The sequence below is a fragment of the Mauremys reevesii genome, linkage group 2 (genome assembly GCF_016161935.1).
Source record: "Mauremys reevesii isolate NIE-2019 linkage group 2, ASM1616193v1, whole genome shotgun sequence".
NCBI classification, from domain to species: Eukaryota; Metazoa; Chordata; order Testudines; family Geoemydidae; genus Mauremys; species Mauremys reevesii.
In genome coordinates, this window is record NC_052624.1 from 227769474 (window position 1) to 227788821 (window position 19348).

The 19348-nt window shown below is 38.6% G+C and overlaps 1 protein-coding gene and 1 long non-coding RNA gene across 2 annotated transcripts in view; both read right to left on the minus strand.

The window, feature by feature from the left end:
• Window positions 1-1658: 1658 nt before the first annotated feature.
• LOC120398911 lies at window positions 1659-5918 on the minus strand. Its single transcript, XR_005594794.1, has 3 exons — window positions 5799-5918; window positions 2180-2284; window positions 1659-1850 (listed from the first exon to the last, which is right to left on the minus strand). It is a non-coding gene; the product is annotated as an uncharacterized LOC120398911 (long non-coding RNA).
• Window positions 5919-9028: 3110 nt separating this feature from the next.
• The window catches only part of MYBL1 (MYB proto-oncogene like 1), a 36625-nt gene continuing 26305 nt past the window's right edge, over window positions 9029-19348 (minus strand). Inside the window, exons 12-16 of the mRNA XM_039526660.1 lie at window positions 18852-18966; window positions 14915-15031; window positions 14709-14813; window positions 12942-13121; window positions 9029-11753 (exon numbers count right to left, since the gene is read on the minus strand). Of these exons, the coding sequence (XP_039382594.1) occupies window positions 11625-11753; window positions 12942-13121; window positions 14709-14813; window positions 14915-15031; window positions 18852-18966 (646 nt within the window). The 3' untranslated portion in view covers window positions 9029-11624. The remainder of the gene's footprint in view (window positions 11754-12941; window positions 13122-14708; window positions 14814-14914; window positions 15032-18851; window positions 18967-19348) is intronic.

The window sequence follows — 19348 nt, forward strand, 5'->3', positions numbered from 1 at the left end:
AAGGCATGCATTGTAGTATGACTTTTAGTTCTCTGGTGCGTAACTGTCACAGGTCTCCGCCCTCTCAAGCCTGTGCCAGCTGGTTAAATAAAGAGTCCCCACGCCTTCTTCAGTGCTTCACCCTTGTGTCTTATTTACAGTGCAACAATGCAGTACCCCTTATTCCCGGAACAGCTATCCCCAGTCAGACCCTTCCCAGGGTTTCCTGGCCCATGAGGCTCTCTGCCTTTGGCAGTGCTTCTATATTGTGATGCCAACTTCTCCCCACCTAGGCTAAAACTTTCCCAAATCTGGTGAAAAATTCCCAGATTTTATATATACACACACATATACACACACACACACACACACCTTTTATATTCTGGGAAATTTCCCAAAATGTGGGAATTTGTGAGTAAAATGTTTGAATGAAAATTCCCAATTTCCCAAGTTGAAACATTTTACTCACAAATTCCCAGACATTGGGAAATTTCCCAGGATATAGAAGCACTGCTTTGGTGAGGAGACCGAGCTATAAGCCTCTTATCCCCACCCAGGCTAGCCTCCTGACTGAGCTTTCTTAGGGGCTTTTATAGCCCTCCCCTTCCTCAGCCCAGCTGTCTCTACTTAGCTCAAGTCACTGCTGTGAGCTAGCCCTGGTTAGGGCCTGTAGCTGGGCTCTCTGCTGGCTGCCCAGGCCCCTGCACCTGGTTTCTCTACCAGAAAGCAGGGCTTGGCCAGCCTTTTGGCAGGGCATTCAAGGGGTTTTACCCCAGCCCTGCCACAGTAACCCACTGGTCATCATGTTTACACATTCACCTCCGTGCCCGATCCACAGAAGATACAGCTGTTATAGCCCCAATTACACAGTCTGACTCTAGCCCAAAGTGCAGACACAAACTTTTAGCTCTTGCGGTCTCTGGTGAATTTTTCAGTGTTAACCTGTGCCCTGAGATGATAGCATCATCCAGATACAACTGAGGCCCTGTCTACACTGAAGAAATACATGTAACTGTAAGTGTCATTACACCAGTACAAGCCCCTAATGTAGATGCACTGCACCAGCACAAAGCATGGCGTAAGCATGCAGCTTAATCTAGTAACAGACTCGAGCACTGGGGCAAGCCCCATATTGCGCCACTGCAGCATATCTACATTAAGGTTTTGAACTAGTGTCACTGCATTAATGCAATTAACACCAAGGCATGGACCCTTAAGGTAGACAGGGACTTGAGTATTTAGTAAGTTGGTGTGGTAGAGCGTTGTGATTGCAGCTGGCTAATGCTTGGAGATTGGGACAATGTCAGGTGTGACAACTTCTGATTTCCTTGCTTTTTAGTGTTTGTCTTGTGAGGTAATACATTTGAGCAACCTTAACTCAAGATTTTTTTGTACCGAGGATCTGAGATTAGTTATTTGTCTCCTCCGTCTGCCATCTTCATGCTTTATTCAATGTGTGCGCTCTTCCACTCCACCAAACCACCTCTCTATCATAAGTCCCTCATAAAAACTTATTTTAATAAGTGTATAATAAATAAGTTCTAGTTATTGTTTCTTTTTTTTTCCCCCACTCCATTTGCTCTCTTTTAGGTTGCAGGCCCTGGGAGATAGGAGCTGCCATCATTTTGTATTTTGTACAGTACGGAGCACATTTTATTTACCTGTTTAAGCACCGCTAATATTTGTTTTATAGTCAATTCACTGCAGCACAAACAAATTGTGATGGATTGGACCCCCTGGGATGTCACCTGGTGTGCTGGGACACTGCTGAGTCAGACTATCCTGCCAGCCTGGGCCCCCTTTTACCTGCTCTTGCTGGGCTAGGCTTCCCATGTTTTTCCAGCCAAGCGCAAACGCAGGGCCACACCCAGCTGCAGAAAGAGACAGAATTCCGCTCTGAGAAGGCTCAGCATAAGGGGTTTGCCACAGCACCCAGATGTCCATCGCCCCTTGGAGTATGAAATTCACCTCCACCCTCCGCCACATTGAGGGAATACACACCTTCTCGCCCTCCCCGCCATTAGAAATCAGATAAACTGGGTTATATTATAAACCAGAAATAAAATACACCTGCTGTAGTTAATAAATGTAAGTAGTTAAGGAGGTAGCAGACAGAACAAGGCAGATTACTAAGAAAATAAAACAGAGCATGCAAACTAAGCTTAATACACAAAGAAACTAGTTACATGCAAGTTCTCACCCTAAATGTGGTTCTAGGAATCTTCTTCACAGGCCAGGTGCCCTTCCAGCCTGGGTCCAGTTCTTTCCCCCTGTTCAGTCTTAGTTGTTTCTGTGATGTTGCAGTCTATATGATTATATAAAAATTTGATAATGAGTGAATATAATGTAACTGAAATATGCTTCATGCAAAAGGTCTCTTGTAAGGTATCATTACAAAGCTTATAATCTACTGAGTGTGATCGTCCTGTTTGTATAAATGTACCACTCTTGTATCTGAAACTAGAAATATGAAATATAACTGAGGGCCTATTGTAATTATGCAAAGTGTGGGCCATTAATGGTGGTTTGGAATCTTGACTCCCATTAACCAGGACAATTGTCTGCAAATGGGTGGGTTTTACCTGCAAGTCTTCCTGTATACATGTGTGCTGGCAAGTGGGCAATGAAGTCTTGCAGTGACATGCGATCACGTCACCTGAACTGGAATCCATCTTTAACCTGGTGTCTTTCCATTGAGAAGGAGGGGGTGAGAACCCAGAGACGGACAAAGGATTCCCACCTTATGCAAAAGATATATAAAGGGGTGGAACAGAACAAGAGGAGGAGCCATCATGAAGAATCCCCTAGCTACCACCTCAGCTGGGACAAGAGCTGTACCAGGGGAAAGAATTGTGCCCAGGCCTGGAAGGTGTCCAGTCTGAGGAAAAAACATACTGAAGCATCTCTGAGGGTGAGATTATCTGTATTCAGTTTGATTAGACATAGATTTGCACATTTTATTTTATTTTGCTTGGTGACTTACTTTGTTCTGTCGGTTACTACTTGGAACCACTTAAATCCTACTTTCTGTATTTAATAAAGTCACTTTCTACTTATTAATTAACTCAGAGTATGTATTAATACCTGGGGGAGCAAACAACTGTGCATATTTCTCTATCAGTGTTATAAAGGGTGAACAATTTATGAGTTTACCCTGTATAAGCTTTATACAGGGTAAAATGGATTTATTTGGGTTTAGACCCAGTTGGAAGTTGGGCATCTGAGTGTTAAAGACAAGCCACTTCTGTTAGCTGCTTTCAGGTAAACCTGCAGCTTTGGGGCAAGTAATTCAGAGCCTGGGTCTGTGTTGGAGCAGACGGGAGCGTCTGGCTCAGCAAGACAGGGTACTGGAGTCCTGAGCTGGCAGGGAAAACAGGAGCAGAGGTAGTCTTGGCACATCAGTTGGCAGCTCCCAGGGGGGGTTCTGTGATCTAACCCATCAGTTTCTAGCAGTCATCTTGGGTGGGGTAGCAGGGGAGAACTGGCGAGCTGGATTACCTCACTCCCCACCCTTAAATAGGATTTGCATAAGGCAGGAGTCCTTTGTTTCCTAGTTTGTTCCCCACCCCAGCTTCTCCTGGAAAAGAACAGAATTCAAGATGGGTTCCAGTATCAGGTGACATGGTCACATGCCTCTGTAGGGGCCCTGTAGCCATTCTTCACAGGCTAACCCACACGTTCACAGGAAGACTAAGCTCTTTTAGTCCATTGTCTCTTGCTGATGAGCCATCAGCACCATCAGGCTTTTACATTGTTGTCACCCAAAGCAGCATAGTTGAAATATTGATTCATAGTGAATATTCCTAACTTCGGATACAGAAATGATACATGCATACACATAGGATAATCACATTCAATAAATCATAACCTTTCCAATGATATCTTACATGAGCCATCTTGCATAAAGTATATCAGTTATAAGAACAGGAGTACTTGTGGCACCTTAGAGACTAACAAATTTATTTGAGCATAAGCTTTCATGGGCTACAACCCACTTCACCAGATGCATAGAATGGAACATATAAGAAGAGTGTATATGTGTATATTATATACATATATATACACATACATACATATACATATATATATATACACACACACATACATATATATATATACACACACACACACACACACACACACACACATATATATACACACACACATACTGCCATACCAGCTCAAAGAGGCTAATTAATTAAGATGACCTGTTATCAGCAGGAAAAAAAACTTTTGTAGTGATAATCAAGATGGTCAATTACAGACAGTTGACAAGAGGTGTAAGGATAGTTATCATAAGGAAATAGATTCAAGTAGTGTAATGACTCAGCCATTCTCAGTCTCTACTCAAGCCAGAGTTAATGGTATCTAATTTGCAAATCAATTCAAGCTCAGCAGTTTCTCATTGGAGTCTGTTTTTTAAGTCTTTCTGTTGCAAAATTGCCACCTTCAGGTCTGTTACTGAGTGGCCAGAGAGGTTGAAGTGTTCTCCTACCGGTTTTTGAGTGTTATGATTCCTGATGTCAGATTTGTGTCCGTTTATTCTTTTCCGTAGAGACTGACCGGTTTGGCCAATGTACATGGCAGAGAGGCATTGCTGGCACATGATAGCATATCACAGTGGTAGATGCACAGGTGAACGAGCCCCTGATGGCGTGGCTGACGTGATTAGGTCCAGTGATGGTGTCACTTGAATAGATATGTGGACAAAGTTGGCATCGGGCTTTGGTGCAAGGATAAGTTCCTGGGTTAGTGTTTTTGTTGTGTGGTGTGTGGTTGCTGGTGAGTATTTGCTTCAGGTTAGGGGGCTGTCTGTAAGCGAGGACTCCTCTGTCTCCCAAGATCTGTGAGAGTGAGGGATTGTCTTTCAGGATCGCTAGCTGTCAACTTCAGCCCCCAACTAAAACCTCTCCAGCACATCAAAGATTTACAACTGATCCTGAAAGAATCTCTCACTCTCACAGATCTTGGGAGACAGACCAGTCCTTGCTTACAGACAGCCCCCTAACCTTCTCCAGGAAAGGGAGGGCGAGTTAAGACAGACAGGAATTAACTACTTAACAGAAACCAAGAGACCAGGAGAAGTTACCCAACACCTAACAATGATCTGACTCAATGTAGTTTCAATAGGGAACCATAGCACTTACAGTATGAGTGAGTAGAGATATTATACATAAAGTTGATAAAGTACTTTTCCACATTTATTCTTAAAAGATTGTCAAGAATTTAAGAACACCTCTACCCCCATATAATGCTGTCCTCGGGAGCCAAAATTTTTTTACTGCATTATAGGTGAAACTGTGTTATATCGAACTTGCTTTGATCCGCCAGAGCATACAGCCCCCCCCCTCGGAGCGCTGCTTTACCGCGTTATATCAGAATTCATGTTATATCGGGTTGCGTTATATCGGGGTAGAGGTGTACATCTCAACGGCACTGGAGAAGGGTATATTGTTATTTCTAGTAATGTGATCAAGCTGAAATTGCTGGCCTTAGAACAAGAGTGGTTAATTTCATAGGCCATGTCTACACTACAAAATTACCTCAACCTAACATGTCAGCATACAGCTGCTGCAGTTATTAAATCATTTGTGTGCGTGCACACTTGGCTCCTTCGGTCAGCAGTACACATCCTCACCAGAAGTTCTTATATCAATTGTACTGTCAGTGTGGGTATTGTAGAATGGCTTCTGGAAGCCAGTAACAGTTGACATAAGCAAGGCTATGTCTACAGTGATACTGCATCGACCTAATTACATTAACTGTTACTCTATTCTGCTCAGGGAGATGTTACTAAAAATCGACAGAGAGGCACTTACATTGGCCCAAACCAAATTTAAGTGAAGACACTTCCACAGCTAGGTTGATGCAAGGCAGCTTACGTCAACCTTACCCTGTAGTGTAGACCGGGCTTTAGCGTGACTTCTGATAGCAGGTTGATTTACTACCCGAAACAGCAGATGTCAAGACAGAAAGGTTGCAAATGTGGTTGTTGCATGCTATGCTGAGTGTGCATGGTGCATATTGCTGACCTAGGGGGAAAATCATCCAGGCCATTTGATTGCAATCAATTGAGACCACCTAGGAGCAATATAAAGCCCCTTTTTGTGTACTAGTTGGTTGTGGTGATCGGATTTCTTTCGTTTCATCTCAAGCACTTTGAAAGTACAAAGAATCCTTTTCCCCATAGAAGAAATGCAAACACTGCTGGCATGAACCATAGCAGCTTTATAAACCATGGAGAATCCTCTAAGTGAAATTATGAGGAAAATTTTAGGTCAGCAGAACTGAAACATACCAACTTTAATATTTATTCCTATTTGAGAAAAGTTCTATCGGAGGCCTTAATCACCACAAATATTCAAGATCTGTTCATCTACATTATGGCATGGTCAGCAACAGTCCAACACTGGAATGAAAGAAGTGCTATCCGCTGAACTGCCATTCCTACTTCCACAGCAAGAGAAAGTTACTCACCTTGTGCAGTAATATAGGTTCTTTGAGATGTGTGTCCCTGTGGTTACTCCACTCTAGGTGTTCGGGCGCTTCTGAAACAAAAGGAGTTAACCATCTATAACAAAACTAGAACTAACTAAGGTATACTATGCTAACTAAGCTCTGGGGCACTGCTGAATGCACCAACTCATAGCCAAGGGCGGTAAGGAAGAAATGAAGGTGGGGGGGAGGGTTGATCGCACTGTGCTAATTAACTGCCTGAAATGGCGCAAGATGGGGACCATGCATGTGCGATCCAACCAGGCACTGCTACCATAAATCTCCAATTACGAGCACAGGGGCGTCCAAACACCTAGAGTGGAGCACCCAAAGGGACATCACTCAAAGAAGAACTTAAGTTTTCCTTGGAGGTTTCAGAACTAAGTATTGGAAGCATTAGACATGTATTACATTTTTCAAGTTATCAGAGCCTGGCTCCACACGGATTTTGTACTGGTATAATTATTTTTACTTTTAACTGAAGTAGTCATACAGATACAACCCCAAGTGCAGATGCAGTTATACCAGTATGGTTTATTTCCTTTCCTGTATAGGAATAAGCTACACATGTCTATGCAGTGTTGTAGCCATGTCTCTCTAATATCCCTGGACCTACAAGATGGATGAGGTAATCTCTTATTGAACCAACATCTGTTGGTCAGAGAGAGAAGCTTTTGAGCTTACACAGAGCTCTTCTTCTTCAGGTCTGGGAAATGTACTCAGGCTGTCACAGCTAAATACAAGATGGAACAGATTGTTTAGCATAAGTAGTTAAGACATATTTCAGGGGATGATTCAAGGTGTAGTGGCCCGTTAACAACCGTCCAGTCATTGGGAGGGAAGAGTGGGTAGTGTAATCTCCTCAGACCTTGCATAAGATCCAATAGCAAACGTTACAGTATCCAGAGACAGTGACCTCACACAAGTTCCAACTGTTAAAAGTTGCAAGTTTCATGAACTGCATTTTTTTAAAATGGGAATTACAGGTTGCATCAGTGAATCTTATTCTTTGTTATAACCCACTGACAACCCCCTTGCCCAGCTGCATATTCCGTCCCCACTTTTCCTCCTTATTAACTGGAGGGGTGTTGATGGGCCACTTCACCTTGACATGTGTTTACACTACTTATGCTAAACAATCTGTTCCATCTTGTATTTAGCCGTGACACTGAGTAAGTTTCTCAACAAATTTTTTGGTAACAATATATGCCCATATAGTTAATTGGCATTGCTGAGATTATGGACATACCAAGAGAACAAGTCCTTGCAAGTGTTTAAATGCGTCAAACACGGGGTCAAATTCCACCTCTTATACAGCAGTGCACTCATGGAAGAAAAAGAGGAATTGAGGTACTATAAGTAGAATTATAATAACTTAGCATAATAGTTCTCAACCTTTTCCATCCCATGATCCCATATTAAGTGAAAGATGCTAGGAGCCTTTACTGTCTAACCATAGAGAGAGGGAGAGAGTGGTCATGACTCCTAGGTTGAGAGCCTATGAATTAGAATAAATTGTAAAAAACTACACCTCTGTCTGTTCTATGCTGCTAATGGTTGCTGTTCCCACTGCTTTCCATCCCTCCCCACTAAGGCCAAGATAGGGAGAGTAAGAGGAGCTATAGTCACAGCTGACAGATCAAAAACCCCTGTATGCAGAATAGCTGATTTTCTAAAAGCCATCTACTGAAAAAAGCAAAAGTAATGTGGAGGAGGACAACAGAAAAGCTGCCAAGCATCTTAGGCTTGTAGCTGAGACACAGGATGAGGTCACACTGCTCTTACTGAGATCCAGGAAGGTTTGGCTGTGAAAAGACCAAGTATTATTTTCCCTTTTAACAGGGAGTGGCTTGAGGAACTGTGTGTCTAAGACCAATAATGAGACTGCCATAAACTGAAATCTCAGACACTTGCATGAGACGATCCAATAAGCAAAGATTACAGTATCCATAGAGACCTCACACCAGTTCCAACTGTTAAAAGTTAGAAGCATTATGCACTGCAATTTAAAATAAAAAAAAAGACAATTAGAGGTTGCATCAGTGAAGCTTTTATTCTTTGTGAGTCCTAAACTAGATAGTTCTTACAGATTTTCCAATCTGCCAGTGAAGTTTTGTCAGTTTCATGAACTCTCATTTGTGCCACAAATTTTATTCAGTAAATCACCTTTCATGTTAATTTAAAAAACCCTGCCGCATGCAGCCTCCCTCTTAGAAATTAATCGTTCATGTAACTAAAAAAAAAGTAGGGAATGCAATACCAAAATGAGTTTTCTTCTGAATATTAAGAGAGAAGCTAAAAATCAAGGTAATGAAAGCCACATTGCAACCTCTACTTGAGGGTCACTATCACAAATCTATACCAAAAAGATGATCCCCACAGACATGTTTTCCCTTCTCCATACTGATAGCTGTGGAATTATTGCAGCATTTCACTCCCTTTGGATGCATACCTAAATATTATTAGACTCTCAAAATGTGTAACTAGAACATTTACAATAAATAAACCACACAGACTAGTCTTATTTCTCATAAGAAACAAGAAGCTTTTCCAGTAACCTTGTACATAGATGCTTTATTTCTGCTGTTAATATGGGTCTGCATTATATGCAAAATTCTCTTACATGAAACAAAGTTTGTAGTACAACAAAAAAAAAACTAAACTTAATCAAGGCATTTGTTGAATATTATACCAAAAACCTTAAAACAAAATGAATTATATATGTAGTCAGTTTTGTATGCATGTTTGGCTGCTGCATGTATAGTCTACTTATAAACTGAAAGAAATGCAAATGCACACAACATTCAAAAGGTGATAAAAAGATGCCTGACGTCAAAGATTAAAACCTTTTCACTAACGCAGCAAAGAAGCAGTTAACTAGATGATTCAACCAATACCAACTCAAATAAATACTACTTATCATAACTATGTCTAACCTTGGTTCTGGTGTCTTTGGTGCAATCATTTCTAAGACATCATCCAGGGGAAAATAAATCCAGTTCCTGGCATGAAAGGCTTACAAGAATCGCTCTACATATTATGCAACTTAATCACCTTCATTAATTCATTTTGTGCCACAAATTGGATTCTCCTTGTGAAATCTACTGCTAGCAATGAACACACCAAAACCACCACTGCCAAGGTGTTCTAACTGGCTCCTCCCATTTGACATGAATGAGGAATAATTCTGGCACAGCTGCGATTTTCAGATCTCTTTTCTACAAGAATTTGTATTCCTTTTAATCTGATTGCTGAAACTTTTTAAGCCTACTACAGAATCTAGGCATTCAAACATTCAATATTTAAATGTTCCTTTAAAAATATTGGAACCCATGAGCTGTTTTTAAAAGTATTTTAATAACCACACAGATTGCTTTACACATACCACATACCAAGTGTTAAAATTAAGTAACAAAAAACAATTTTCTAAAAGTCTTAGTATTATATGGTATAAATTCTGTGGTCTGAATTTTGCTACATCCTGCATAGTAATGGTTGATCTCATTAAGATAACTGGAGAACCTGCCATCATTTTTTTTATTTTTTTTTTTGGAAATTTTACATACAGTGCATATGATGCGCGCTCTTTCCATCTCTCATAGCAGCAAGCCGATTCTGCTATTATCTATAGCAGCACACCCAGGAGTGGAGAGGAAGAGTGTCTGAATTATAAATAGCTAAAGCTACAGTGTACAATTCTATTTACTTGTCAGTATTGTTGATAGCACACAAAAATAATCTGCAAGAAATTAACTAGATAAAATCTCTACAACAAAAGCAAACCAAAACATTCCTTCAAAAAAAGACAAAATAAGTGCAAATACCTAAAATAGGCAACCGAAGCAACTGTTGTAACCTGTAGAGGTTTAAATAAGGACAAAGATTTTCATAAATAAAAACGTTCTCTTCACTCTCCAAATATTTAGTATAGTAAATATACAATGGTCAAACTTCTAAGTGCAGATATAAGACTGTTTTAACAACCAAGGTGCCAAGTTTTTTTTTAAATGAATTAAAAATTAATGTATTTTATTACATTAATAGGACTCAATAATAGGGTCACATAAAGGACCTCAGGCTTGCTCTTATTTATATAATTAATTAAAAACAAGTTATTGAAATACTTGTATTATAATAATAAAGGGATAGTTTATAACTACTTTGCCGACCAACATGATTTAAAGGGTATATAGTGCAATCCTTAGGTAGATGTAACATACAGTATAGATTTATATGCTTCACAGCCTGTAATGATGCAGCTATTCCATACTTCAAGGTTAAAATCTGTCCTTTACCACTTTAGCTGTTATAACAGGAAACAACGTTGGCTTCTAGACAACCTACATACACATAAATATCTACATTTAAGCTTTAAAATGAAAATAAATTATAAAAACAGACTCCTTTCCAATTTACAAAAGTTTCCTTGCTCCTACATACTGTACAATACATTCAACAATGGTCTCAGTTTCTGAGATTTTGAAGAAAATACTGATGTTTTACACTAATGAAAAACTTAATTCATCCCATTTGCCTACTATCTTATTTCTAGTACCATTCTCAAATAAATATATTTAACACTGTAGTTAATTTTATTGTTTTTGCAGCATACCAAAAACTAGTAGTGCAACTTTCTATCCTTCCTTTAGACTCCTTTCCATTGTGTTTCTTTATATGGTAGAAAAAAATTGCTACATAAGCAACTAAGCACTTAAGCAAAATCATTTTCATACAGCTATGTATGTTGCTTATTCAGAAATCAGAAGTACCTGTAAACCTACCCTACATTCAAAATGCATTAACTGGAGAGTGGCAATGTATGTTGTGAAGAATAAATGTGAAAAACTGGACTTAAAAAAAGTGTATGTCAACACTTACTGCAATATTTTGGACTATTATTCTTTACACCCCGCTTTAGATTTTTTTAAAAAAAAATATTGAAAAAGTTAATTGCAGGATTCCTTGTGCTATCCTTACTTGAAAAGGCAAAGCTTCATATGTCTGTTTTGTCAATTAAAAGGAGAAGTTTTCCTTTACAAGGTTGTCTCAAAAAAACCCGAAGACGTCATTCACATATATTTAACTGGAATCTCTTTCAGTGTAGTGTTAATTGTAAGGGGAAGGGATGGTTTCGTCAGTTGCAGTGGTCCTCACAGAATTAGAGCTCTTGAAGTGCTGCCGGAAGCTGTATATGTGCTCAGATATCGTCTTGCTTGTTCTGTCATGATAAGCTGATCTTCTGTTTTTCCATAAACAACTGCTTCCCACTCACAATTTGGCTATATATAAAAAAACAGTTAAAAGGAAATTTTATTTTTAAACAGCTGTATTTGAATACTTCAGCATTTAAATACAACCCTAATTCAGATATTCTTTTAAAAGCTATTTCCACACTAAATTTCACAAGTTTATGTAATCAAAATTCAAGTAATATCACATTTTATTGTCAGGGCCCATGTATTTTGCAATACTTGGTACATAAATTCTGTGACAAAGCTTACTGCTTTTTCAGCACACTAGCAGTGCCTATGTGCCAGGTTGAAAGTTCTAAGGTAACATAAGTAGTGAGGGAGGGGCTTTCTTTAATTGAAATATTCATTGTAATAATTGATGCTGTAATAGCTAATTCAATAAAACCCCTCTTTTAGAATGTTTTCCCATTTATTTTACTCTGAAGTTCCAAAAGACAGCAGAATGCAATATTGACAATGCACAGTAATTGCTGTTCAGAGGAAATGCAGAAAGTAGCTTTGGCAGCTGGGAAGGGTGTGGTGGCTGGAAAGGATGTAAGGTACTTTTTTTATAAACACAGAAAGGAGGGTTTGGCAGCTGTGGAATGGGGGGGAAAAATCAGACATTTTGGGATGAATGGGATATGGTGGTGGACATTGGGGCTATCAATATGGGGGGGGAGGGGGAATCATTGATCCACTAGCCCACCCCCCAGAAAACCTGAGCACTGAAATTCAAGCATGGGTAGCAAATCTGTATAATGTCTCTGGATCAGGCCTGACTTGTGATGGACCATTATAGAGCTAGCATAAGTAGTAGTGAGGAATTTACATGTCCTTTACTGCCATGTAACCACAAACTAGAATCTGGCCCAAAGGAAATATGTGACTGCGCAGGAACACTTTTCAGAGAAATCTTAGCCATATAACATTACCAAGTATTTCAATCCTAAAACAGACTGATAAGTTAAATTTCAGAATTTAAGTAGTTTGAATAAAAAGAATTTATTTAAAAATTGTCCAGAGTTCAGACATGGAGTAAGTTTTCATCACCGAATTACTAGCTTGAAAAACAGGAATCATAGAAACAGATCCAAACTAAATAATGGTGGCAAAAATATTGGCCAAGATTCCTATCAGTTATCAAAAAACTGAGGTACAAACTAAAAAATTATTAGAGACCATTTAACAGTTAAAATTGGTAATGAAATTAATAAAAATATCTTGAATCCAGACCTGAAGAGACTTTTCCATTTTGACATTTTTTGAAGTGCAAGAATTCAGTTTCTTTTTAATTACTGCATTTGTTTTGTTTGTTGAAGTTGTAGCCTGTTTCTCCAATGTCAGATTACATCTGCTGTCATGTATTTCCAGCAACGGTATCATTAGTAAAGATGTAGTATAGATATTTTCTGACTAATGGCAAAAAGACAGGAATGGGGAAGAGGAATAAAAGTTAATATTTAGTAAAACAACCTTTAACTGTTAATTCAAAAAAAACAAAATAGGAAAATAAAGCAACTATGTAGCAGGTAGAATCAATGAGTAAACATTTCTGAGAAAACTAGTGTCAATTCAGTATAAAAGTACTAGACCAGGGGTTATCAACCTTTTTCTTTATGAGGCCCCCAATATGCTATAAAAACCTCCATAGTACAGCTGAGCCACAAGTATTTTTCTGCATATAAAAGCCAGGGCCGATATTAGAAGTTAGCAGGGAGGGCAATAGCCCAGGGCCCCACGAAGCTAAGTTGCTCAGGCTCTGGCTTCAGCCCTGGGTGGTGGGACTCAGGGATCCAGGCTGCAGTCCTGCATGGCAGAATTTTGGCTTTGTGCCCTGGGCTCCAGTGAGTCTCATGCCAGCCATGCTTGGTGGACCCCTGAAACCTGCTCCTGGCCCCCAGAGGGCCCTGAACCCCTGGTTGAGAACCACTATACTAGACTATACTGGGATCCAAAATGTATTGGTAACAACTGAATTTAAACACAGCTGCTGCTGGCATGGCTCTGATGCTAATTCCTTGACCAGGGTGGACCAGTTTTTCTTCTCCCTTATGTTATACATTCATACTAAAGCTTCAATTATATTTTCTTAAAAATAAGTTATATAAAACTTGATAGCTTGGCATGGTTTTAGAAACAGTTATAAAATATAAATCTCTGTCCACTCTAAGACAGCAAGTTATACTAGAAGCCTGCTACTAAAACACATGTTTAATACTGATCACCAGTTCTTTCTGTGATACTGAGGGAGACACTGGACTGATTGTTTCAAAAATTGGTTTAATATATTCTCCCAAATTATATTCAAAAGCAATACATTCACAAGCCAGTTTCATCATTGCCGTGCACCACTGGCCACAATTTTGGTATGCAAACTTTTACAGTACCATCAAACAGAAATAAAAGAAAACCACTGTGTAAGGAAATTCCCTTGATTGCTTACAAAAAAAACCAAAAAAACAAACAAACCCACAACTTTTTTTTAAATGCTGTGTTGAATTGCCAGCCATCTTTGCATCTTTCCTCCACAGCGGATCCTCCACGTACTTACTAAGATATTGAAATTCCTCATTTTTCCCCTTCATTTCAACGGTTGCCCAACCTATAATGACTGTACTACAGCCAACACCTTTCTTCTGAAGGATGGAACTGGACTGCTCATCACCATCCTTCCTTAAAACGGACTAAAAAGGCAAAATTTCCCCTGTCCCACTGCCATTAATGCCATCCAAGAATCCAGTGATCCAACAAGCAAAAGATCAACATTTGTAATACAATCCATACATTCCCAAAACCCATAATCCCACACACCATAGCATGGAGGCCAAGCAGGTACTGGAGACAACTACTTTTTAAATTGCTACAGGTTTACTCTTACTTGTCAATAGTAAGACCCCAAAGTGACTATTTACTAGCACTGATTAAAAAAAATATGGGGAAATATTTGTTCCATTTTTCATCAAAATTTCTACCAGTTCCACTATTTATTAGTATACCAACCTGTACATCCAAAACATTCTCTTCTGTGAAGAGTTGGGCCCCAAGTTCTTCTTTTTCCCAAGAATCCAAGACCAATGATTTTCTGACTTTCTTGGCAGAAGTGTGCTGTGATCAACATTTTATAAAGAAAAAATTGAAGATTACATTTTAAGAGTTGCCATTTTTTGCTACCACTATTATAATAAAGTAACATACTGCACCATCACCTCTTGCTTGCAGCTTTTATAGACAGAGTCATCTTCCTCCTTAAGGAATATGTCTGTTCCAGTTTCCTCTTTTAAAACCTCTCGAATATCTTCTTCCAAGAAGGCAAGTGGTTGTGACTAATTTAAATGGGGGGGGAAGCCACAGAAAATTTATCAGTTGCTGGTTTTCACCACATTTTACATTCATTTTGGTTATTATAATAAGGAGGTATCATCTACTCCATGGGAAGTAGAAAGCCTCAGTAAAATCCACCAAGATATTAAGGAATACAAATTACTGCATTTGATAACTACAGTTCAGCATTTCAAGACTGAACAGATTTTAACAATGCTGTATAATTCCAAGTTATTTTTAGCCAGCTTGTTTTCTCATTAGGTATATAAACATATTTTAACTCTAAAGAGGGAAAGTTTACTTAAACTACATAACAGTTTGTGTTTATTAGCCAATAGAACTATGAATGATAACTTTATCCAATAAGAATCACATTGTTTGGAAGCACAAACCATTGTGCTACTTTTTGTAGGAGACATTTCAAACTGAACATGTACATTATTGAATTAAATTGTTCAGCTTTATTTTACACTTCCAAATTCAAATCCATCACACACACACACAGGTGATGAAGCATCCCCTACAAATAGCACTATGGTTTATGCACTACAAAAATGTGATCCTTGTTGCGGAGAAATTCTTATTTACACCAATAATATATCTTTGCATAAGGCACTAAACTATAAAATACAGTGTATAATTTCACATACAGATGGTCCCTTTATGTACCAGCAGGGGGAGAGGATTCTACTAAGCCCAAAACTTTGGCTTTAAAAGCTAACAAAGTAGTGGATAAAAGCAGGAGTGCTGAGCTACTATTTGCATTGTGAGGAGCAGAGGTTAGAATCTAGAGTGAGGGTAGCAAGGGTGGTGCCAATCCCCATGGCTGAATCTGAGCAGCCTTTAGTATTATAGTATGGGAACAAAGGAGCAGCCAAAATATAATGGATTGGAAAGGAAAGGGGTCAGATTTCACAAAATGTAAATCAACTAGGGCTGCCAAGCAATTAAAAAAATTGTGATAGTGTGATTAAAAAATTAATCATGATTAATCATGCTGTTAAACAATAGAATACTATGTATGAAAACATCCAAAATATTTATCATGTTTTCAAATATATTGATTTCAATTACAACACAGAATATGAAGTGTGCAGTTCTCACTTTATATTTATTTTTATTATATTTGCACTGTAAAAATAAAAGTATTTTTCAATTCACCTAATACAAGTACTGGAGTGCAATCTCTTTATCATGAAAGTTGAACTTCCAAATGTAGAGTTACGTACAAAAAAACTGCATTCAAAAATAAAAAATGTAAAATATTAGAGCCTGTAAGTCCACTCAGTCCTACTTCTCGTTCAGCCAATTGCTCAGACAAACAAGTTTGTTTGCATTTGCAGGAGATAATGCTGCCCACTTCTTGTTTACAAATGTCACCTGAAAGTAAGAACAGGCATTCACATAGCACTGCTGTAGCTGGCATTTCAAGATATTTACATGCCAGATATGCTAAACATTCGTATGTCCCTTCATGCTTCAACCACCATTCCAGAGGACGTGTCCATGCTGATGATGGGTCGATAACAATCCAAAGCAGTGCGAACAGACGCATGTTCATTATCATCTGAGTCAGACGCCACCAGCAGAAGGTTGATTTTCTTTTTTGGTGGTTTGGGTTCTGTGGTTTCCACATCAGAGTGCTACTCTTTTAAGACTTTTGGAAGCAAGCTCCACACTTCATCCCTCTCAGATTTTGGAAGGCACTTCAGATTCTTAAACCCTGGGTCGAGTGCAGTAGCTATCTTTTGACATCTCACTGGTGCCTCCTGTGCGTTGTGTGAAACCTGCAGCAAGTTTTCTTAAAATGAACAATGTGCTGAGTCATCACCAGAGACTACTATAACATGAAATATATGGCAGAATGCGAGTAAAATAGAGCCGGAGACACACAATTCTCCCCCAAGGAGTTCAGTCCCAAATTTAATTAACGCATTTTTTTTAAAACGAGTGTCATCTTCATGGAAGCATGTCCTCTGGAATGTTGGCCAAAGCATGAAGGGGCATATGAATGTTTAGCATATCTGGCACATAAATACCTTGTAAAGCTGGCTACAAAAGTGCCATGTGAACTTCTGTTCTTACTTTCAGGTGACACTGTAAATAAGAAATGGGCAGTACTATCTCCCATAAATGTAAACAAACTTGTTCCTCTTAGCGATTGGCTAAACAAGAAGTAGAACTGAGTGGACTTGTAGGCTCGAAAGTTTAATTGTTTTGTTTTTGAGTGCAGTTACGTAACAAAAAAAAATCTACATTTGTAATTTGTGCTTTCAGGATAAAGAGACTGAACTATGGTACTTGTATTAGGTGAATTGAAAAATATTTCTTTTATCATTTTTACAGTGCAAATATTTGTAATAAAAAGATAAAGTGTGCACTGTACACTTTGTATTGTGTTGTAATTGAAATCAATATATTTGAAAATGTAGATAAACATCCAAAATATTTAATACATTTCAATTGGTATTCTGTTGTTTAACAGTATGATTAAAACTGCGATTTTTTTGAGTTAACTCACATGATTAACTGCAATTAATTGACAGCCCTAAAATCAACTAAATTCAGAAGATTCCTGTGCACCAGCAAGCAATTCAGCAGGAAGAGGCAAAGCTAAAATGAGCAGACTTAGTTTGAGCATAGGTGTAAAGCTCTAATATGGTCACAATGGCAAGAAGTTACCCACAAAAGCCAGAAGAATCAAAGCAAACACACTGATGTTTTATATAAAGATATATGACTCAGTTGTACATTTCATGAAAGCTCCCTTTTCCCAGAATACTCCAGATTTTATTTTAAGAACATACAACTAAGGATGAAAGACACTCCACTTCTAAATATTAATCACCACCAAAAAATATTTATTGAGAGCACCATAGTGCAGTGATAGACTATGCTTGGGTCAGAGAGCAGAACCTTAAGGACCAAATTCAGTCTCAGTGTGAAGGGCCTGAATTACCACTGACTAGAAATTGCACCAGTTTAGCCAGGACTAACTTGGTTTTTAAGTGTCAAAAAGTGACAGTCACCCACACTTTCATCTGCACCAGCTCAGAAAGTCTCCATTGTCTTACCCTCTGGCCCAGAAAACATGGTTTGATTCAAAAATAAAGACAGCAATCAAAATATTTTTAGATCATGGCATTACCACATGCGTAATTTCAAGCTATATGCATGAGAATTGATTAATAAATAGTGATTCAAGAAAACAAAGAAAATGCTTAAGTCTACCCTTGTTGGTATTCTTAGGACTTGTCTTCACTACTGCACTGTAGCGGCACTGATGTAGTGCAGCTTATGAAGATGCTCTACATCAAAAGGAAAGCACACTCCCATCAACATAATTACTACACCTCAACGAGAGGCAGAAGCTATGTCAATGGGAAAGCGTCTCCCACTGACATAGCACAGTGTAGACTCCACTCAGGGGGGTGGTTTTTTCACATCCCTGAGTGACGTAAGATATCTCGACTTAAGCGATAGTGTAGACAAGCCCTTAGAGGATATAAATTGAATGAGCGTGGGATCTGAATCTTTTACCCTCTGGAGATGGTCCCTTCAAAAAATGAATGGAGCATACTGGTGGGGCAGAAAGGGGAAGCCTGCACTGTTGCTGCCCCATGCCGTAACTGTCCTGTGGATAAACAGAAGACTATCTTCCAGCATTGGAAAGTGCTACACCTTTCAACGACACTAATAATTTTACTAACTTTTTTTAAATGTTCACATTAAGGCTCACTTTGTAAGTCAGTATTTTGTATAGTGAGGGCATTCAGACTCACTTAAGAGAAACATTAACAAACAGGCAAAGAGATCACATACCACAATTTTGAGAGGGCCATATTTTTTCTCCTGAGCAGCTAGAGCATTCTTAAAAGGAGTTGGAGTCCTTGGTGTGGTACCCAGTAAAGATCTTCTAATTGTTGGCGTTCTAAAACTATCCAAGCAGAGAAAAATGTTCATATGTATTTTAACATTTCATGATTCCTGATAGAGTTAAACATATATGACAAATTCATCAAAATTAGATATTCGGTTTACTTCTTTACACAATGAAATACATAGACACACAAAAATCAATCAAGAAATACATCACTGTGCATTTGCCCCAAGTACATCTTAACTAATTTTCATTTAGTACAATATTAAAAAGATTAAGGGAAAATTAAAATTAAAGTCACTTCTTGGGAAATCAAAGAAAAACAAGGCTGATGTATGTTTGCATGCAAATATTTAAACTTCCTTTTAAAAATATTAATAGTTGCATATACAGCTAAATTGGCTTTGCATAGTCTCAGAATCTTGCTTTTATTTCAGCA